Raw genomic sequence first — 23,317 nt, 5'->3', positions numbered from 1 at the left:
AAAAGTGACTTACAATCAATGCTCACACAATGATTGCAACAACCCCATGGTCAATTTAGGTGCTTGGCATCTATTTCCGATGGTCAGTTGAAATACCCAAGTTGGATTGACTTTCAGCTTTCTTTCTATCTATCTATCTATCTATCTATCTATCTATCTATCTATCTATCTATCTATCTATCTATCTATCATCTATCTATCATCTGTCTGTCTGCCTGCCTGCCTGCCTATCTACCTACCTACCTATCGTATATATGCAGCTGTTCAGCTCTCATGAAAAGTGGATGGCATACCTCGCTTCCTTAAAAACAACAACAACAATAAATATATAAAAACAGTCACCACCACCTTTTTTAAAAAGGGAGAGGATGATATTCATTCCCAAATAAAGATGACATATCTGAGCGTTTTTCATTTCGAAGGCTTCCGTCTGGCTTTCTTGTTCTTCTTTTTTAAAAAAATTATTTTGGGTAAAGCTTAAACTTGATAGGAAATGGAGAGTTTCCACGAAGATTTTCACACCTCTGCGAACGTTACTTTTGGCTGCAAAAACCAAACTTCGGCAGAACATCAAGACAGCTCTATAATGAGACCGACAAAATCTGTAACATTAATGACGGGAACCGTTAGACTGGTGTGCTACTAAGGCTGCGTGGGTGTGAACTTATGACATCACTTCAGACAGATGGGAGCAGCATCTTCTGTGTGTGTGTTTGTGTGTGTGTGTGTAAATGTGGTAATTTGATTGAGTAGCTTCCTCTCTTATTTAGAATCAGAAAACCAGCCATGGAATGAAGTGGTTCATTAGAAATGGTTTATTTAAGACTTCTCGACTTCGACTCCCAGAATTCCCTTGGTGGAGAATTCTGGAAGTTGAAGTCCACAAGTTTTCAAGTTGCCAAGGTTGGACACCCCCTGGCCTTCAACTTCCCTTCATGCATGGCCCATTTTGATCAGAGAAAATTGGAGTACGTTTCTAAGGATTACGGAATTCCTGCTCAAGCAGGAGACCCTATAACATTTCAGACAAAAGGCTGTCTTCTTAAAAGCATTTCTGTTGGGAAGATTAAATGACACAACGGAGAAAAGCTACACAAGACAAACACTCTTGTTTGTTTGTTTGTTTTTTTAATTATGGGAGTGTTACTTAGGAAAGAATAAAGAGAGGCAAAGAGAGATCAGTTTCCTTCATTTAATCAATGAAAGAATGATATTCCTCAGATAGTATATCAAATAAAGCCAGACCAGAGAGAAGATACCATGGTGCAGGTTACTTGAAACAGAAAGGTGTTTCTAGTTATCTTATACACCTACACTAGGATTCTAGCCCTTTGAAATGATATTGTCTCATTTTATACAATAGCATGAAAACCCTCAGAAGGCTAGGGATAAAGATGCCATCTCACCTAAATTATGTGATTGCTGTTGTTGTTAGTTGCAAAGTCATGTCTGACCCTTCGCAACCCTATGGACAATGTTCCTCCAGGCCTTCCTGTCCTCTACCATCCCCTGGAGTCCATTTAAGGTCACACCGACTGCTTCAGTGACTCCATCCAGCCACCTTGTTCTCTGCCGTCTCCTTCTTCTTTTGCCCTCAATCTTTCCCAGCATTAGGCTCTTCTCAAGTGAGTCCTTCCTTCTCATTAGGTGGCCAAAGTATTTGAGTTTCCTCTTCAGGATCTGGCCTTCTTAAGAGCAGTCAGGGTTGATCTCCTCTAGGACTGACCAGGTTGATCGCCTTGCAGTCCAAGGGACTCGCAGGAATCTTCTCCAGCACCAGAGTTCAAAGGCCTCCATTCTTTGGCGCTCAGCCTTCCTTATGATATAATTATGTGACACACATCTAAAAAAGCCAGATCCCATTGTTATGGCTGCCATCTTGGCTTTTTTGTTGACCATGCTCCATGGACATCGTTGAACCAGTGACAAGACCCATGTTGCATCTTTATTTTACCTGATTTAGTCTTTCAATCTAATTAACTAATGTATTCCTTCATTGATGCCTAATTTACTTATCCTTTAATTATCATGAGATACCGTCTTTGAAGTTCTCCAAGGTTGCTTGGACCATATTCTGAAAGAGATCGGTCACCAGCATGAAACAAAACCTAACATTCAAAGCTTCGTCCAACTTCTGCCTTTCCACCTTCCTATAAAACTCATGTCCACATTTATCCTGGACTTTAGTAGCAGCAATGCCTTATTAAATGAATCCATCAGTGCTAAAAGCTGCAGTCCTTGCAGTTTGCAGTGGGGGGGGAGAGAAATTAATATGTTGGCTTCCCCCCCCCCCAGCTCTATCTTAAATTCAGAAGTAAACGTCCAGGCACATCAAATATTAAAGTGATAAAATATTTACATGTCCTCGTCTCCACTTCAGAGAGTTTTGTTCTTATTCGCTAAAAGTGGTTGGCTGCAAGAGTCTTTGGCCACCCTCTTTATCCCAGAAACATAAATTAAAACACCAAAACTTGTGCAGAACAATATTGTCTTCTAAATGCGTGCCTCTTCCCTGATTGTGAAATGTGACGTGTGTGTGTTGGGCAACTTGTGTCATTTGTACCTATGATCAAACTCTCCGGGATGTTCCTCTTGAAGGACCATGGCTGTTTTGACCTAGGCTTCCTCAGCAACACAAAGCCGAGTCCTCATCCCGATAAACCCCTTTTATTTAATTTACATTGAATTCCTCTCCAGCAAAGTCTTTCAAGATAGTTCACAATTACCGACCTTGGAGGCTTAGAGAGTGGCCAGGCCAATATCTTTCAGACACCATAATACTTGCCAAGAATGCAGTAATGAACTAATTGTCTCCTGCAAACTCCACTCCCCTTTCGCTCCTCTTTTATTCCCTCTGGGAAGGGCCATTCATCGTCCACCCATGGCCTTACTCCCAAGTCGACCCTTGTTCTTTAGCTGTTTCCTTCATCTGGCAACTCTGTGCATGCACACCCTGGGAACAGGCTCCAGCTGTTCGTCTGCCTCACTGATGTTTTGACTCTGAAGGCAGCTGATAACTGCCATACGGCCTTGGCCCCTTCCATGCCTCGGATGCAGAGCCCTCGTCAGACCCTTCCCCAGACTCCAAGACTGGCCCATGTTCCTCCGCAACCTCCTCACTGTCCGAATCTGCTGCCAGCTCTGCTGACCACTGGCGGGCCACAACAGTGGCCTTCAAAAAAGAAGTGTCCAGCCCAAACAGAACCTAGTCCTCTCCAGTTCTTCTCTATGATTCAAACATTTTCCATTATAGGTAGCAATAGCACTTAGATGTATGTACTGCTTCACAGTGCTTTACAGTCCTCTCTAAGCGGTTTACAGAGTCAGTCTCTTGCCCCCCAACAATCTGGGTCCTCATTTTACTGACCTCGGAAGGATGGAAGGCTGAATCAACCTTGAGCCTGGTGAGGATCGAACTCCTGGCAATCGGTAGTTATCCTGCAATGCCGCATTCTAACCACTGCACCACCAGGAAGGAGACTGAGGAAGGGAATAAGAGAGGGAGGAAGGGAGGGAGGGAGGAAGGAATAGCAATAGCACTTAAGACTGCTATACTGTATACTGCTTCATAGTGCTTTACAGCCCTCTCTAAGCCATTTACAAAGTCAGTCTATTGCACACAACAATCTGTGTCCTCATTTTACCAACCTCAGGAGGATGGAAGGCTGAATCAACCTTGAGCTGGTGAGGATCGAACTCCTGGCAGTCGGCAGAATTAGCCTGCAATACTGCAGTCTAACCACTGCACCACTACGGTTCCTGGCAGTTCTTGATTTACATTCAGTGAACATTCAAAGTTTAGTTTCCTCTTTCAAAGTTTTATAAAATCAGGGGAACCTAGAATATATTTGTAATTACAAGTTTGGCATTTTTTGGTCTTTTTGAGGATTTTTATTTGTTGTGTTGAATTATATTTTTTCTTTTTTCTTTTCCTCGCTCATTTTTATTTTATTTTATGTACTGTACATCGGTTTGAAAATGGGCTGCCTTGCATAATGTAATTATTTAAAGAACAGGAACAATGAAAAGAAAAAAAAGAAAAGATTAAGGCAGAATAGAAATTGTGACCCAAGTGATAAGATTGGAAATATTTATCCTAATTCCCGCGTTGTTCCCACAGTGGACAACTGGAGCTCATTCAAAAAGACATATGTAGCTTTCTGTTCACATTTCCCAACAATGTGAAATTTCAAAGTGGTAACCCCCTCCCCCTCCCCTTTGAAATATAGGCAGAAACGCCCCCCCCCCCAGCCACACTATTGTGGCTCACATGGAAATTGTGACTTCTGCAGAATACAGAAGTCTTGACTCTCATCTGGTTTCCTACAGCAGCTATAAATCAACAATTGACCCAGAAAATGATTTGAAAACACTTTCCTTCATGCAAACGCCGTTCTGTTATAATTAATCCAACTCAATCTGCCTGCTCCCCACCCCCACCTCCAGATCACCTTTCAAACTCAGGATTTGGAAGGTCAGGAGAAATCATGAATGTCCTCCGAAGAAGAGGAGGCCAAGCCAGACCTCCAGCATCAAATATTCTGTCCCTTGTCTGTCGTCCCTGGTCTATCAAACAGTTGTGTCTGCTTTGGAAATCAACTTTAATTGCTTCGACGACCCTCGTCTAGGCAATGGAGTCGCAAACTCTCCTTTGGAATATATAATTTAGTGGAGATTATATATAAAACTGGCATGCCTCCTGTTCACATGTGACAACTCTTGTTGGGAAAGAACATCACTGCTTCCCAAATGCTGGTGAGTTTAGGAAAGCCAAAAGGAAAAGAAAAGAAAAGATTGTTAGAGAGAGAGGGAGGGAGAGAGAGAGAGAGGGAGGGAGGAGAGAGAAAGAGAAGAGAGAAAGAGAAAGAAAAGAGAAGAGAGAGAGAGAGACGGAGGCAGGGAGGAAAGAGAAGACAGACAGAGAGGGAGGCAGGGAGGAGAAAGAAGAGAGAAAGAGAGAGAGAGAGAAGAGAGAGAGAAGAGAGAGTGAGGGAGGAGAGAAAGAGGGAGAGAGGGAGGGAGGAGAGAGAAAGAGAAGAGAGAAAGAGAGAAAAGAGAAGAGAGAGAGAGATGGAGATGGAGGCAGGGAGGAAAGAGAAGACAGACAGAGAGGGAAGCAGGGAGGAGAGAGAAGAGAGAAAGAGAGAAGAGAGAGAAGAGAGAGGGAGGGAGGAGAGAAAAAGGGAGAGAGGGAGGGAGGAGAGAGAAAGAGAAGAGAGAAAGAGAGAAAAGAGAAGAGAGAGAGAGGCAGGGAGGAAAGAGAAGACAGACAGAGAGGGAGGCAGGGAGGAGAGAGAAGAGAGAAGAGAGAGAAAAGGGAGAGGGAGGAAGGAGAGAGAAAGAGAGAAGAGAGAGAAGAGAAAGGGAGGGAGGAGAGAAAGAAGGAGAGAGGGAGGGAGGAGAGAGAAGAGAGAGAAGAGAGAGAGAAGAGAGAGGGAAGGAGAAGAGAGGAAGAGAGAGAAGAGAGAGAGAAGAGAGAGAAGAGAGAGGGAGGGAGGAGAGAGAAGAGAGAAAGAGAAGAGAGTGGGAGAGAAGGAAGAGAGAAGAAAGAAAGAGAGAGAAAGAAGAGAAAGAAGAGAGAGGGAGGAGAGAGAGGGAGAGAGAGAGGGAGAGAGAGAGGGGGGGGGGGAGAGAGAGAGAAGCATCTTTGGGCACCCTAAAGGCTCAAAAAATGGTTACGGCATAAATACAAAATAAACCTTCCAGCTTTGTAGTCCATCTGATTAAATGACCTGGGATCTAGAAAAGCTTAGATGATAATAAATGTGCTGGTCTCGAGGTGGCCGCTTAAAATAAATCCTTTTTATTCTGCGAAAGTAGAAAAAGAAAGAGAAATGGTGCGTCCCCACCCCCGCACCCCCAATACAGGATTTGCAGCATGTTGTTATGGACAGCAGGGACAACAGTGGGATTAGTCTTCTTTTTTTTTTTTCCCCCAGCCAGAGAGCAAGGAAAAAAAAATACTTTAAAGAAACTGGGTTAAAAATTGGAAAGATCTTTGGTGATATTTTTCAGCGCTCTGAGTCCATTTTCTCTTTCTGGCTGAATTTTGTAGCACATTGCAAAGATGATCAAAGGATTCTAAGGGTTGCTTTTTGCAAGTGTTGGATATCATCTTGAGGAAATTGAGAGAATTTCAGTGTAAATTGCCTTTCAGATGTGCAAAAATGAGATTATGGAGAACTCCTGCCAACTGAGCCAGAGATAGTTTCAAAAATCTGCACGGCAATCTCATCCCTCTATCTGTCACCGAAGATCTGTTTACTCTGATTTTTGAGGGAGATCTTTAGTGTTCTCTGAGCTTGGTGGATTTCTTGCAGATGTTTCATTGATGATATTATCTAGTTTGGGTAATGAAACATCTGCAAGAAAATCACCAAGCTCAGAGAACACCAAGGACTCCATAGTCCTCCTCTTCCTCCTCTCCTCAAATCCCACTCCCTTCTAGCACTGATGATGTTACCTACTTGGGTAAGGAAATACCTGCAAGAAAACCACCAAGCTGAGAGACACCAAGGATCCTTCCTTTCAACCCTGAGCTACAAATATTCTCCTGTATTGATACTGAGTTTTGTCTTGCTTGTATGAGGCAGATGGGTCTTGTAGTTTCTCAAGAAGCAGCCGTTACCATCCTTTTGCAAAGATGCATCAGTTGTTCAGTGATGTCAGGATGCCTATGACTTCATTTCTGTCCTTTCTCTCCCACCAACACCTACAACGATGACAATCTGGAGGCAACTAAATGACTTGTTTTTCATTCGGTTGATCATAACGTACCTCCGGAAAGAAAAGTGGAGGAAAACAGAATGAATGCAACGCAACAAAATATTTTTTTTTTATTCTTCATCAGCTCTGCCACCGACACCTACAGATGTTTCAATCTCTCCCATCTGGTCTGGATAAATGCAGGAAAATGCAGAATACAAAACATAGTCTTTTGCCACAGAGAAGAAATTAATACATGTGTGAAATATAAGAACCAACACATTTATTCCTTGCCAGCCCTGTGAATTACTTCCTTGGTTGTTGTTGGTTTTTTTGGGGTTTTTTTTACAAACTACCCATTCTGGAGATTGGACTAAGGGCAGAAGTAGGAAAAGAGAGGCTAACAGTTCTTCAAACACGAAGATAGTTTGCCTTGATAAGAGAACCCTCAAAAATATTAGTTTGCAAGAAGTTCCATCTTCAGGGCCATCTGTAATGGGAGATCAGAACACGAGTGAGACCCGAAATGCTTGAATGTATATAGAGGTTCATTGAAGGTCTTAAAAAAGAATCCCAAAGGTGGACTTTCTTGTTTCTTTTTGAAGATGTTTCACTTCTCATCCAAGAAGCTTCTTCAGCTCTGACAGGATAGTGGGGATTGGAAGGATTTATATACCGTGTTTCCCCAAAAATAAGACTGTGTCTTAATAAGCATTAGGGCTTATTTTTTGGTTAGGTCTTTTTTGGGGGGGGAAATACGGTACTAAATGCATCCATCTGGCTGACAATCTTAACTGGGGCTTATTTTGGGGGTAGGACTTATGTTACGAGCATCCTGAAAAATCATGCTAGGACTTATTTTCCGGTTGGGTCTTATTTTCGAGAAAACAGGGTAGTATAGCTATATAATCTCTACAGACTTTCAGCTATACAATTTGGGATGAACACCCTTTGAATGATGTGGGAGTAGGAATGGATTTCCAGAGGAAAAAATTGCAGACTACAGGAACCAGGAGCACCACTCGGGTGACCCTGAGGACACAGATAAACCTCCAGGTGGCCTCAACAACTCCCTAAAAGGATGCAAATGACCAGCTGTCTGCAAGGAATATAAACCCTTCCATTCCCCACTATCCGGTCAGAACTGAAGAAGCTTCTTGGATGAGAAACGAAACATCTTCAAAAGAAAAAAACCAGAAAATCCAGTGGCCTCTTGAAAAAGCACCTTTGGGACAACCATGACCTGGAGGACTGAAAATCTCTACAGAGTTTTAAAAAGAGGTTTGCTGGAAACCCCTTTTCGAGAATTTAGACTTTGACTTTTAGTATCAACATTTCATAATTGTCCAGGTTCAAGACTTTTGCAAGAGATGTTTCTTTTGGTTTCAATGGCTGCTGCCTTGTTTTGAAATAATCTGCTAAGACTTCCAACTCTGTTGTCTTTCTACAGCCAATGCAATGTTTCTTCTTCTGGCATCTTGGCCAACATTCATGGCTACCTGCTACTCACCGTGTTCCTTTTTTTTTATTACTGATGTAATTTTGTTGGATGCATTTAATATTTGAATTATTGTTATTTGTAAGGGCTGGCTTTACTGTATAATCAACCCAAGTTTTCTGTCTAAGCTACGCCTACGCAAATTTTGGCAGTATTAATTTTATTTGACCTTTTATTTCTTTTTGGCAATGCAGACTTGAAAACATTTCAGATGGCAGTAGATTCTGGGGAAGCAATTTGGATTAAAAAAAAAAAAAGGATGTATCCAGGAATGAAATCTACAGTGTGTTTTGTGTATGTCCATATTGTGTTTGTGATGGATAATGACAGACCACAGTGTTGATAATGAAATCAGGCGCATGAAATGTAAAATTCCTGAAAGAAAAGTTAGAAATGCAAAATATTCTAGGATTCTTCTTTTAAAGAAAAATCATTAATATTAAGTAGCCCATGGGGTAATGTTGTAGCAGAGATTTCACCCATGGGCTATCAAGAGACAATCCTGAGCTATAAGCAACTATTTTCTTTTAATTTGGCCACCAGCAAAAGCTTGAAAAAAAATCACCTCAGCAGAGCTAAAGTTCCTAAGACAGTTTGCTGCCTGAGGCAGAGATTTCATATGCAGAAACAAATCAGGCTGGTGGCACATTGTTACTTCAACCCCAGGCCCTGGCATTGGCCCATGTGCCACGGAGGCCACCCGTGGTCGCCACTGAATGGGAATGCACAGAATAGAAAAAAAAACCAGGGGCTGAATTTGTCTAATGGTAGGATTGGCCTTGCAGGATATTTAACTCTGAGAAGTCCATGACAAGGAGGGAGGGAAGGAAGGAAGGAAGGAAGAAAGAAAGGGAGGGAGAGAGGGAGGAAGGAAGGGAGGAAGAAAGTAGAGGAAAGAATGTGAGGGAGGGAGGGAGGAGGGACGGAGAAAGCAAGGAGAAGAAAGAAGGGGAGGAAGGGAGAGAGGGAGAGAGAAATGAGGGGAAAGAAGGTGAGGAAGGAAGGAAGGAAAGAAGGGAGGGAGGGAGGGAGGGAGAGAGCAAGGGAGGAAGAAAGGAGAGGAAAGAATGTGAGGGAGGGAGGGAGAAATGAGAGGAAAGAAGGTGAGGAAGGAAGGAAAGAAGGAAAGATTCTAGTGCCAAAGCAATCATAACAACATTAGAATATAATGAAAAAAGTTGTGGGAATTGAATGGAATATTGCCTACATGTCTGTCTGTCTATCTGGTGTGTGTGTGTGTGTTTACAAGTACATGCAACACACTCACAAATTTTGTCAGGATTCCTGAACACCTGTTGAAAGTAGAAAGTCAAACCCAGCTAGGTGGAGATGGACAATTCTCTTGAATGTAGCTTCCCAAAATGTGGAGACTTTGAGTAAAATCCTACTCCCCCCCTCCCGTCCCATTTTATGAACTGAATGGGGAGGGAGGCTTTTCACCTAGCAAACAGTGCAAACTTTTCACCTAGCAAACTCCTTTGATCTATTATTTTAGCCATTCTCTCCCCACCCCAGCACCCTAAATCCCATTTTCTCCATCCTTTTCTCCATCTTGTTCAGCACGTTTAGGTCTTGAATTAATTGAAACTTAACACCTTAGTTGAAACATCCTGGCTCCTGAGAAAAGAAAACCCGCCAAACCTTCCATTTGGGGCACCCCCAAAGTCAATAAAAAGCAAGGGAACTGCACCCCTTTGGAAGTATCCAGAAGGTCTACAAGAAGACTGCTTTCCAAATTGTCTTGGCCAGCCTCAACTCCCCAATAAATTTGTCTCTGATATTATCCCGACTGCTGATGAATGGTTGGGTCTCCTGCAATCAGGAAGGAAAGAAGGACTGGAGGATGCTGGAAAGAGGGGAAAGGAAAGAGGATCTCAGAATCCTTCCTTCCCTCCCTCCCTCCCTCCCTTCCTTGCTTTGTTCTGGTCCATGCTGACAATCTCCAGGGAGAAAGCAAAGCTCCCCTGTCTGCCTTTGACTGTAGAAGAAGGAGAAGAAGAACTTCCAGCTCTTGGGAAGCTCCTGCTGGACGCTCCTTTGCAGAAAAGCGAATGAGGGGGGAAAGATGCTTGGAGATCTAACCTTCATAGGGAGAGAGGCAGATCCCTGACGGCTGACAAGAGCTGTTTATTCTCTCTCGGTGGAATCCAGGCGACAGATGTCGATCGAGCTGTCAGTCCTGCTCAGCGATGCAAATCCAATTCCTGCTCTGGTTGGCGAGGGAAACAGCTTGCATCCAGGCGGTGTTTAGCGCAGTAAGTAACTTTGGGAAAGTTGGTTTGGGAAACGGCTGTTGGCTTGCTGCAGGGTACGAGAGGGACGGAAGGACACCAAGGTCCTGGTTCCCCCCCCCCCAGTTGGGTTATGGTTTACCAAGTCCCTGAAGGCTCGGAAACCACACAGAAGCCTAGGCTGCCTTCCGATGCATGGAAAAATAAACCTTGCATGGAAAAAACAGGCATGTATCTGTTCAACCAGCCATTCACAGTTGCTGGGTTCTACAGCATCCTCTTTAGAAGGGAAGGGACAAAATAGGGCTGAATGTTTCCAGATGCAGCCTTTTGGGGGCAAAATCATCCTGTTCTACCTTACCAGGTTGTTTGGAAGCCTTGCGAGACTGTATAAAAGCTAGGGAGCCTTCGAAAAACTCTCTAATGCTGCTACCCTTAAGCTATAATCTTAGCTTACTTTTTATCAATATTTCTATTAAACAGCCGACAAGGGAATATTTTTTTGGGGGGGGGAGGGAAGAGGGAATCGTGTGCAAGTTTGCAACTTCCTCCAGTGCTTTCTGATGACCCTCCAAACACACCCAGTAGCTTGGCAATTTCGAAACTTGAGGCTGTTTTGAATTTCGCATGATTAGCTGCAGATGTTCCCCCCTGGTTCAAAGCGAAAGCTTAATCAGTTTGGAATTAAGTAATCCTGACAGGCTTTTGTCCAACTCATGATCTGAAATGCAATCAGCTTCTTCGTTTAGAAAATACGGCTAGGAATTTCTTTGGGCTTGTGTCAGTCGTTATTTTAAAACAAGGTAAACCCTGTTTACCGTGTCCAGGATTAAAAAACAAACAAACGTTAATATGCAAAATATCCAGCTAAGGATGGACAACTATGATTGTAATCTCCTAAAGCAGAGAAACACACAAAGGTCTTCATTAACCTCTCCTAGATATTCTTTGTCCCGGAAATATTGTCATCTAATAAAATTGATTTGCAACAGATTTGGGTCAAGCAAGCGCAATCCTCCCCGTATCAACCTAATTAATTTAGTGTGGCTCCAGCTGTGGGAAAGTCCCCAATTCAGATAGCTTAAAAAGAATGAGATAAATGCAGGATGGGTTGGTCAACCATCGGTTGAAGCATCTTCCATGCAAAGGACCATCTGCCTCTGAAGAGTAGGTGACAGGGTCAATTGGTGGAGGAAAATCAATTCCTTCATATGTAGTGGATGAACTTTTTTTGACATCCTCTGTTGGAAAGTAATCCAGATGGACTTTTGATGCTGCCGGGCACTCTTATTGCTTGTTTTTTAATTGAGCTATTCTGCTCACACTGGAACTAGTTCCTTCATGGGATCCCCCGAGCGATGATTCTTACAGGTGATTTCCTTGAGGTGGTCTTCATGTTTTAAAAAATACGTAACTGCTCTACGCAGGAGGTCTCTTAGTCAAGTCCTGGCACTTCCACATAGCATGGATTTTTATTTTACTTTTTTGGCCTGAAACAGCAGATCTAGTGGCAGTCTTTGCTTGTCATGCCATGGTGCATCAGACAGCATCCTCTGTTCAGAAATGACTTAGATGTTCTCCAAAGCAGAGTTGAAAGAAAGAAAATTGGGTTGGACACCTGGTTATTTTGATTCTTCCATCTCCCGGTGACCACGGTTCTGTCTCTCTATCTCTGTTAACCTCCTCCCCCCTCCCCCCCATTTCCCTTCGTTAGCATTGTTCAGATGCTGTTTCAAGTCCTCCATGATCATCCTGAGAGATGCCTATTCTCGCTGGGAGCAAAGAACATGACTATGGTTCTGCTTCCAGCAAATCTTGGAGCCATCTGCTTCCCATCACAGGAGTCAAGTCCCTGCCCACCAAAGGGATCCATTACCAGAAGGTCCAGAGAATTTACTGCTCGGATCAACTCCCAGCCATTGATAGCAAGAAGGAGGTCATGATCAACGTTGGTGGCAGTAAATATCTCCTACCTTGGAGTACACTGGACGAGTTCCCTTCTTCCAGGCTGAGCAAACTGAAATCGTGCAACAGCTATGAGGAAATCACCCAGATCTGTGATGACTACGATGAAGACACCCACGAATTCTTCTTTGACCGGAGCCCGAGTGCTTTTGGGATGATTGTCAGCTTCCTTGCAGCAGGCAAGCTGATGCTCCTTCGTAATACGTGCGTCCTGTCTTTTCGAGAGGAGTTAAAATATTGGGGGATTGCGGAGTCGAGGTTGGAGAACTGCTGTTTCCAGAAGCTCCTTCAAAAGGTAGAGGAACTGTCGGAGGAGCACAAAGAAGATGAACTGCAGAGGGCCAAGTTGATGGCCTGTGCCCAGAAGGAGGAGACCAGATATGGCCGTTTCATGAACAACTTGAGGGACATGGTGGAAAACCCCCAGTCGGGTCTCCCTGGGAAAATCTTTGCTTGTCTCTCTGTCCTCTTTGTGGCAACCACAGCAATAAGCCTTTGTATCAGCACTATGCCAGACTTGAGGGAAGAAGAAGACAGGGTAAGGATGTTCTACTTGCAAAATAAATCAAAGATGAATGGGCTATGCCAGAGGTCTCCAACCTTGGCAACTTTAAGACTTGTGGACTTCAACTCCCAGCATTCCTCAGCCAGCTTTGCTGGGTGAGGAACTCTGGGAGTTGAAGTCCATAAGTCTTAAAGTTGTCAAGGTTGGAGACCCCTCGTCTACGTTCAATAGACCATTAGAGTTTAGAGCAGATATTTCATAGCTGTCTCTTGGCAGGAGACTTGGCTCTCTGTATCTATGGACCTATTCCTGCTCAGTGTAGGTCAAAGGTCAGGGCCATACCGCACATCTGGATGTCAGGTTGAGCAGGTTGGCTTTTGCGTTACTTGTACATGGAACTGTCCAACATTGAGTAGTGAAGCATCATTTCTTTGTCCCTGAATTTCTACACACCATCTCATGAAAAGATAAGGGAAGCACTGTAAAGGCTCTTAAATCATGTCTTACCCCACCCTAAATACTACCCAGTTGTTACTTAATTTTGAGGCTCTCTCCTTCATTAGAAAAAGACTTTGTAAGTTGCTATCATGAAGACTAAACCAGTCATTCCCAACCTGTCAGCCATCACAAATACTGTATAGTTACTTCTAATATCTCCTGCCCATTTAAGAGAGAGGGAGGGAGGGAAGGAGAGAAAGAGAGAGGGAGGGAGGGAGGGAGGGAGAGAGAGAGAGAGAGAGAGAGAGAGAGAGAGAGAGAGAGAGAGAGAGAGAGAGAGAGACTTCAGTTCAACCAGCCTGGATCTCCAAGGCAAACTCCCCTAATCTGGCGCCCTAACAAATGGAGTAGGACTACAAATTCCAGTGTTGCCCAAATGACCAAAAAGTTACTGTCCAATCTATGTTAAGCCTATCGATGGAGATAGGTTGAGGCGCTGCTTTGTAAGGGTCATGTGGGGTTAATTTCAAACAAGTGACAATATGCTACTCTTTAATTTCTGGTCCATGTTTTGATTCCATAATCAAGTTTTGATTTGATTTATGCGACTAGTTAGTCATTGGGCATCCTAGATGGAACGTCTTCATCCAAGATAGCTAACTTGATAGACTTCATCTAGCAATACTTATTTCTGAGTAAACATGCCTACTATCTAGATTTAGACTTGGGGATTGGAGGCAGAACCCATAAGCAGGAACGTGGCTACGAAAGTGCACCTTGCTACAGGTGTTATTCAAGTGTCCTTTTTTTTCCTTTTGCATTAGCTGACTCTTGTCCACACATTTTTGCTCACCACGGAGGGCGTGGCATCGAAAAAGCCACGAGGCTTTGAGCTGAACGATCAAGGTGCAAAAGGGATGTTGAAGGCCACCATGTCAATTGACATGGTGGCCTTCAGAATCCCTTTGTAGCTCGATCATTTTCCTTGAAGGGGAAACGTTGGAGTTGGATGAGCACACCTGAAATTCCACACATCGTTTTCCTCAATTTAGTGGAACTCAACAGGACTTGTTTCTTGAATGTTGTGCTGTCAATCTCCCGTTTCCTCTGAGAAGATGCTGTCACTGATCTGAAACATCTTAACCTCGGGAAAGGCATGTTTTAATGGCAGATGGAGGGAGCAATTAAAACAGATTTCAGATCAAAACGTTGTTTGATTGGCCCTGAGTTTTACAAGAAGAATAATTTATATTCTTACATGTATCGGTCACCTGTAGAGCCAGAAGTGGATGGATAGGTAGATAGGATGTGTAGATGTATGGATGTATGTAGCATTTCTGGATGCTTCTATCCAAGGCATGCATTATTTGTGGACTGAAATCCCCAAGGCCTGGGGCTTCGAGAGAATCAGAAAGGATGAAAGGGAGAGTGAGTGAAGCTGACAATGGAAGCACAATAACGTATCTGGAAGATGTTGCTTCTTCTTTATATATATATATATATACAGTATCTTTCCATTTTCTATGTTTTCTCTGAAGGCAAAGGGTGGCGAGGAGTGGGAGATTTTCATGGGGAAATGAGGGTCGAGAAATAGGTTATCCTTTCTTTAAGATTGCCAGCTGACCTGAAATAATAACAGTAATAACCACAAAAATCCAACCACAAATAACTGTGTGTGTATGTGTTTAACAAGGAGATGATCTGCAGAAATCAGCTGCAGGAATTTTTAACAACAAGGCAAGGAACAAGTTCATTGCCCAATTTTTACAGAACAAGCTCCTGGTAACAACAGAAAGAGACTGAAAAATGGATGGAAAGGTGCTTTAGCCCTCTATCGTGGTCCTGAAGAACTCATTATGGTTTGGATTTGATATGGTGACATCTTTCAATTCCTTCCATCCATCCATCCATCCATCCATCCGTCCATCCATCCATCCATCCATCCATCCATCCATCCATCCATCTATATATCTTCCCACCTACCTATCTACCCTCTTACTATCATCTCTCTCTCCCTATTTCTCCCTCTCCCTCCCTTCCTCTCTCTATCCTACATATTATTTCTCTCTCTCTCTTCATCCATCCATCCATCCATCCACCCATGTATCTACCTATCTACCTACCTACCTACTTACCTACCTACCTATTTAGCTATCTTCTTATCTAGCTATCATCTCTCTCTCTCTTCATCCATCCATCCAATTTTGACATTGCTCCATACATTCAAAGATTGTCCTGAAAGGTCCTCTTTGCCAAGCTTGTGCCAAAGTTGTTCTTGCAATTTCACCTTGTGACCAACTCCAGATATAATAGCATGTCTAAGGCCAAGCCAAAATCTTAATGTGCCAAATCTTTGGATCTCAATGTGCTGGCACAAAAAATAAAAATAAAAAAGGGGTTGGGGAATTCTGGAAACATCTCCCAAAACTGTGAAGAGGAAGAGGGAGTTGCCCTTAGTATACCTTTTAAAGACAGATATTTTTCTTTTAAAAAAACAAAGCCAAAAATTTCATTTACGCTTTTCCTGGTTCTGTACCACCATTTCTGCCAAAGGTTTATCCACCTATTCCACTTAAAAGAGTCGTGTCACACAGTCTAAGCTAAAGGAAATTAAACTTAATGGCTGACTGTGCATTCAATCCTGGTCGGTCTTTTCAACATCCGGCGTGCTAATGATCATATCACACTGCCAGTCATATCCTATCAAAACAGTTGCACCCTAATCTCTCTTTTTTTCCCCCCCACCACAGAAATGAGCTTAAAAGATATTTTCTTCTTAGGTGGAACTCCCTTTTTAAAATTTCCTAATGCTTTCTAAAATCAGATCTCTGCTTTGGGGAGGGAGGGAGGGAGGGAAGGGATAGTTGTATAACCTTTAGTGTTAAATAGCATTACTAAATAAAATCTTCCCAATGATCCATAGAGAACAGTTCTTACTGGGGCTTATGGATTTATCACTCAGGGAAGAGGGACAACGTAGGCTTACATTTGGTGCTGCTGCATACTGTAGCTTCTTACCAATAGTTTTTTTTTTTTTTAATTGCCCGGTTCTCACCTTGAATGGCTTGATTTAGCTTGGATTAATTATTCAAATATAACCAGCAATGCAGAAAAAAATGTGAGTCAGAGGCCCTTGTAATAGGAATGCAGCTGTGAGAAGCTTCAGCCGTTTTCAGATGGTTATAAGCGGTAGGAGAATTTTGATGTCAAATACCCAATCATTTATTTATTGAGGAAAAATCTCTAGCAATATTAAGGAAGGAGAATGTCAACCTTCAACACATCGTTAATCCATCCATATTGTTGTTGTTTTTTAAAATTCCAAGATACTTCCAACTCTGTTATTCTGTATTCTGTCTTTATTGCTGACATCTATAACTATATTTCTCTATCCCTATATCACCTATATCCAGATACCTTGATTGATCTCGAAGGCGCTAAAGAGGGACAATCCTGGTTAACTCTTGGTTCAAAGACTGACAAAAATTGATTGAGTTCCAGATAGACCAGAAAGTCTGGAAGAAAGCAAGTGAAAAATGATTTCTGGATAGTTGGCAAGAAAACTGCATTTTTGGGTCCGTAAGTCAACAAGAGTTGAATTTAACTCAAAGGAAACCTTACGTTTCTTCATTTCTGGATCCAAACAGGCAACTATTTTTTATCAGTGTTTCAATGTCTCTTTTACCAGTTGAATGTAGGTGTCAGGGTTCCAAGTAATAGACCAGTGGTGGGTTCTAATCAGTTTTACCACCTGTTTGCATCACGCATCCGTTTTGTGCGCGATTGCTCCACGCATGCTCGCATCGCTCATATGTGCGCCAAAATTGTGCTTCGCGCAAGCGCATTGAGGAAAAAAAACAGCTGAGGCATGGCAATCCCCTCTACCACGCCTTACAGCTGAGCAAAAAATAAACAAAATAAAGGTAGGTGTAGCACGGGGGTGGGGAGGAGAGCCCAAATGACATTCAGAGCGAACCAGTTCACTCTCCTATGAAGATTTCCACTACCGGTTCTCCCAAACTGGGGAGAACCGGTAGCAACCCATCACTGTAATAGACCCATAGCGAGCAAAACTCCGAGGCAGGTAGCTTCCTCAAAGATTAGCTTTATTAGATATATCATACTGGCACAGATGTAGTGAAAACTGACTCTGAAGGTTCCCATGGTTTTCACCTAATTAAAAGTAAATGTTTTCCCTCAACCCCAAACAATCAGTCACATGGTCCAATCAAGGCGCTGTCTGGTTGCCTGGCGTTGTGGTCTGCTGGCAGCCTGCGGAGCCCGCAGCAGAGTTGGACAGTGAGGAGGCTGGGGAGGAACATGGGCCAGTCCTGGAGTCTGGGGAAGGCTCGGGCAAGAGCTCTGTGTCAGAGGCAGAGAGGGGGCCAGGGCCATCTGGGAGTTATGTGCTGCCTCCGGAGTCTCTGGAGTCTGACACCAGCAAGGCAGAGGAACAGGGGGAGTCTGTTCCCAGTGCATGCATGCGCAGTGCTGCCAGAAGGCAAGAACAGTTAAGACAAAAGGGGCAACTTGGGAGTAAGGCTTGGAGATGATTGGCCCCTCCCATAAGACATAAAGGTGGAGCAAAGGGACATGAGCTTTTGCAGGAAGCAACTTTGTTCGTTCTGGTTGGTTTAAACTCTGAAGCTCCGTTTTGACTTTGTGCTCCGTTTGGCCCTGCAAAGCTAATTGGCAATTAGGTCTTTGGCAGTGTTTCAAGGGAGATAAAGGTGGGTGCTTATCAGCCTTATCCCAAAAGACTGTGGCAGACTTCTGTCAGACTATTCACAAACTGCTTGGGACTTATTATGGGCTGTGAATGAACATAATTCGCAGCCGTCTCAATAAAAGAGGTTTTTTGGGACTAAAATTGTGATTTATGCTTTCCCAGGAAGCCTTGGTCAGAACACCTGGTGACATCACTCCTCCTCCCTCTGACCAGGTGTGAGACTATCCTTGGTTCCCAAGAGAAAGTATTTTATTTCGGCTACAAAAACCCCAGCTATCTCTATTCCCTTCTCCTTATCCCTCAGCTCCAGTGTGGCAACACTTAAGCTACACTTAAGCTTCGATCAGATCAGCTTCAGGGTTGACCAGTAGGTAAAATCAGCCCTCCATTCTGTACCAAAACCCAGAAATTTTTCATGATGGTATGCTTTTCAGAACTTTCTGCAGATGCAGAAATGGGAGTTTATATTCTCCAGGCACGGTAGTTAGTATGAGATTGCTCCTCTCTTACAACTTCCCATTGGCCAGACCTGACATCAAAAAGGAATTTTCCTGGATAGGCCAGTTTCAGAGAAAGAATTCTAGTCTGCATTACTTTTTAAGACTACAAAGATCCAGGTAGAAAGCAGTCAAGATTACCTTCAAAGACCATTGGATGGCATTTGATACTGGACTTAATGTGCTGTATTTTTTGGTCTGGTTGTGTGTTTATTAAAACAGACGGGAATAACAACAAGGATTAGGTAGTGGAACAAGTGCAAAGTCCATTTTTGAAATCTTGAGTGTGTTTGTGTGGGGGGGGTTTATCAACTTTGCATGACCGTTGAGTAAAATATGCTTTGAAGTCAAGAATTTCTTACTAGTATGCCTTATAGGGTTGGAGATTTCTCTGCTGAGAATCAGAGGCACTCACACCCACAAACAGCGTTGACTCATTGATCTCCTTATTTGTCATATTTCTTTGAAAAAAATCTTTTCCAGATCCGTTAGAAACCTTGTCATCCACAATTTATTCCAAATACACCATTTTCATGAATTCTGGAAGGTGTTAGTCTGGGGAGAGTAAATATTTATGACCAATCGGTCTTTCTAAAACTTTCAGCTAATTTTTTCCAGTAGATCTTCTTCCAAGGAATACATTTCCTAAAATTACACAATTAAAACATGCCAGCAAAGCCCGATCTACATTCTTGCAATTAATTCCAATGCAGCCATCACTCCTGCATTGCAGTGTTTACTTCTTACGAATTTTGCCTCTTGTCAATTGAGCAGAGCTAGCTAATTGGTACAGCTTTATCCATTTCATTTTTTTTGTGTGTGCTGTGAATGTGGTGAATGGAGATAGAGAGGCAGACAGACTGATACTGTAGGATGGATGGATGGATGGATAGATAGATAGATAGATAGATAGATAGATAGATAGATAGATGATAGATAGATAGATAGATAGATAGATAGATAGATAGATAGATAGATGATGGATGCATGAGTGGATGGGTGGGTAAGTGGATGGGTGGATGATGGAGATTGAATGATGGATCGATCAATCAATCAATAGATAAGATAGATAGATAGATAGATAGATAGATAGATAGATAGATAGATAGAAAGATGATGGGTGGCTGTGGGTTGGGTGGGTGGATAATGGAGGCAGACAGACAGACACTATAGATAGATAGATAGATAGATAGATAGATAGATAGATAGATAGATAGATAGATAGATAGATAGATGATACATTGATAGATAGACAGATAGATGATGGATGGATGAGTGGATGGATGGATGAGTGGATGGGTAGATGATGGATAGATTGGTGGATCAATCGATCAATCGATAGATACTGTAGAGATAGATAGATAGATAGATAGATAGATAGATAGATAGATAGATGATGGGTGGCTGTGGGTTGGGTGGGTGGATAATGGAGGCAGACAGACAGACAGACACTATAGATAGATAGATAGATGATAGATAGATAGATAGATGATAGATAGATAGATAGATAGATAGATAGATAGATAGATAGATGATGGATGGATGAGTGGATGGATGGGTGAGTGGATGGATGGATGATGGAGATAGATTGATGGATCTAAATATCTAAATACTGTAGATAGATAGATAGACAGACAGACAGACAGACAGACAGACAGACAGACAGACAGACAGACAGATAGATATAGATGTTATTTTCATAGGAAAAGAGTTTTCTGAAGTTCCAAATATAGCATCTGGCTGGTAGGAGGCTAGACCATGAGATAAGATCACCCACATGGAGTTGTTCCCCAGGGAATCCTGGGATGTGACATTTCGTGAGGAGCAAGGGAGATATTTCATAGGAATCCCCAACAACAACACCAGATGGCTTTCTGTTCAGTTGTTGGTCTTCCTTGGATGCTGTTGGAAAGAACATCTTAAGCTGGAAAGGCTTTTGATTTGTTTTTGCAGAACTGGCCTCATGTTCTACAATGGTCAAGATGCTTCAGGGAGCATACAAATAAATATACGGGTCAAAACTGCCAATTCTGTTTCTATCGAACCAGATAGCTCATGGGGCATGGCCTATTCCTAGAAACCCTGGCCTCATCTTTCTATAAGGGACTCTCTGTGTGCAAGAAACATATTTTACTTCCAAGTAGTGATGAGTCTTCCCAAAGACAACAATATTAAATTCACTGCTCTTCATGCCCTGGACTCCATTAGGAAGGAAATGGTTATATTGCATCTTATTGTAAGCGACGGAAACCCTTCAGCTAAAAGAGGGGCTTAATCAAAAGGAATGAGCTAATGTCCCTTAATGGTTCTCATTTTAAGATAGGGCCGTATTTTCATTGCTGTTAGAATGCTTTTGAGTTCTTTAAGAAGATTCAATGAGTTGTGCATTTTAGCCCAGATACATAGATAGCTATAGATAGATGTTGGAGGAGAAGAAATGGAAGAACTAGTCTGGCGGTGGAGTGAAAAGAGGGATTGGCTAGAATCCCTACATAGCCACAAGCAAACTAAGTCCAACCCCTCTTGAGTGCCATTGACCCTGATCTAATTCTAACCAGGTGCCAACCATTAGTTGAGAAGATTCCTGTACAGAAGCTTTTAACAATAGATCAGTTTATCTGACTCTTCAATGACAGAGATAGTTAGATATAGATAAGATAGAAATTTCCATGGGAAGATAAGAGTTTTGGGTGTCTATAACAGAGTTGGAAAAGACTTTGGAAGTCTTCTAGTCCAACCTCCTGCTCAAGCAAGAAACCCTATACCAATTGAGACAAATGGATGTCCAGTCTCTTCTTGAAAACCTCCAGTGATGGAGCATTCACAACTTCAGGAGGCAAGTCATTCCACTGATTAACTGTTCTGACTCTTGGGAAATTTCTCCTTGTTTCTAAGTTGGATCTTTCTTTGATAGGTTTCCATCTGTTACTTCTTATCCTGCCTTCTGGTCAGGGGTGCTTTTCACTTACTTTCCCTACTGGTTCGCAAATGTGAACATGCGCACATGTACAGTTGCTTTGCTCACACGTGGCCTGTCGATGCATGTGCTCGCCCTTCTATGTGTGCACTTTGTTGACGCACACACCTTCGGTGCATGTGCCCAGCCTCAAAAACGTGCCTAAATAGGATGGCCTAGAGCCAGGGTGGGCCTAGACCCACCCGTGATTTCCGCTACTGGTTCGAGTGAACTTGTCCGAACCGGCTGAATACCACCTCTGCTTCTGGTGCTTTGGAGAATAGGTTGACTCCCTCTTCTTTGTGGCAGCCCCTTAGATATTGGAACGCTGCTATCGTATCGCTCCTAGTCCTTCTTTTCATTAAACTGCTATACAATAGAACTGCAGGATACTAACACTATTTTGGCTTTTCCCCCTTTTCTGCATCCAGGGTGAATGTTCCCAAAAGTGCTACTACATCTTCATCATAGAGACCATCTGCGTCGCTTGGTTCTCCCTGGAATTTTGCCTGCGGTTCATCCAAGCCAAGAGCAAATGCCAGTTTTTCAAAGGGCCCTTGAACATTATTGACTTCCTGGCCATTTCTCCTTATTATGTCTCCCTCATCATGGGGGATGACGAAGTTTTGGAGCACGACCACCGCCCGAGTGGGAGCTCTTATTTTGAGAAGGTGGGTTTGGTGCTACGGGTCTTACGGGCGCTGAGGATACTGTACGTCATGCGCCTGGCGAGGCACTCTTTGGGCTTACAAACCATAGGCCTCACCGTGCAGAGGTGCACTCGCGAATTTGGCCTCCTGATGCTCTTCCTGTGCGTGGCCATCACCCTGTTTTCTCCCCTAGTCTACCTTGCAGAGAACGAATCTGGCAAGGTCCTGGAGTTTACCAGCATCCCGGCCTCCTATTGGTGGGCGATCATCTCCATGACTACGGTGGGGTATGGTGACATGGTCCCAAGGAGCGTTCCAGGCCAGATGGTGGCTCTCAGTAGCATCTTGAGTGGGATTCTAATTATGGCCTTTCCAGCTACCTCCATCTTCCATACCTTCTCCCATTCCTACGCGGAGCTGAGGAAACGGCACAAGCGACTGCATGCCCAACTCTCGAGAATAAAAAGTGCCAACACCATCAGCGAAAGAGATACCTTCAACGAGAGCGAGAGCTTCGCTTCCGACGATAGCGAATACCCCATCAAGTACATCTTCAAAGGATAAGGCTCACCTCCTTGGCCATGGAATGTGGACTTCAAAGCCACCACCAACATCGATTTGCCGGGCCTCCCTCCCAAAGATGATAGGTAGTCTCCAGCTCTTGCAATCCACCGCTTGCAACCCATCTTTTGCTGAGATGCAACCATGGATGCTTGAGTGAGATCAGACAGAAATGGACAAGATTACCATCCAAAGAGTGGAACGGAGATGATCAAATCCTGTTGCTGTCTTCAGCATCTCAGAAAGAAACCTGACTGTTGGACCTATCAAGTTGTGGTCCTAAAATAGCCTTCTGTAAACTGGGAATTTTCAGCGTGTAGAGCTGTAAGTCCCCATCTTCTCCATTGGACTGCGTTAGAGATGATAGAAGTTTGAGTCCTGGGCTTCCAGAGTTCGCCAGAGCAAAAGCGCTGCACTAAACTGTCACGAAATATTACTAGAGCTTGATTAGATTTAGCTTGGGTTAATTTGTAATGTGGTGATGTGCAGATCCAGAATCCATTATATTGGAGGACTCCCCCATTCAGTTACCAAATTGTGCAAAACCAGCCTCGAATCCAACCAGATGGCTCTTGGACAAGG

At 43.2% G+C, this 23,317-nt stretch overlaps 1 protein-coding gene across 1 annotated transcript; it reads left to right on the top strand.

The window, feature by feature from the left end:
* Window positions 1-12,193: 12,193 nt before the first annotated feature.
* KCNG4 (potassium voltage-gated channel modifier subfamily G member 4) lies at window positions 12,194-22,738 on the top strand. Its single transcript, XM_070953016.1, has 2 exons — window positions 12,194-12,937; window positions 21,956-22,738. The coding sequence occupies exons 1-2, from the start codon at window positions 12,194-12,196 to the stop codon at window positions 22,736-22,738; spliced, it is 1,527 nt and encodes a 508-aa protein (XP_070809117.1).
* The last annotated feature ends 579 nt before the right edge of the window (window positions 22,739-23,317 follow it).

Source organism: Pituophis catenifer, unplaced genomic scaffold (genome assembly GCF_029215685.1).
Source record: "Pituophis catenifer annectens isolate HBS135680 unplaced genomic scaffold, rPitCat1.0.hap2 SCAF_13, whole genome shotgun sequence".
In the NCBI taxonomy this organism is placed as follows: Eukaryota; Metazoa; Chordata; class Lepidosauria; order Squamata; family Colubridae; genus Pituophis; species Pituophis catenifer.
Note: the sequence above shows the minus strand (reverse complement) of the source record. Positions and strands in the feature narration are given on the sequence as shown.

Excerpts from the sequence above, each read along its gene's own strand:
- KCNG4 (XM_070953016.1), top strand. The coding sequence starts at position 12,194 with ATGCCTATTCTCGCTGGGAGCAAAGAACATGACTATGGTTCTGCTTCC. Across the intron at positions 12,938-21,955 it reads TGAGGGAAGAAGAAGACAGG|GGTGAATGTTCCCAAAAGTG; the intron begins GTAAGGATGTTC and ends TTCTGCATCCAG.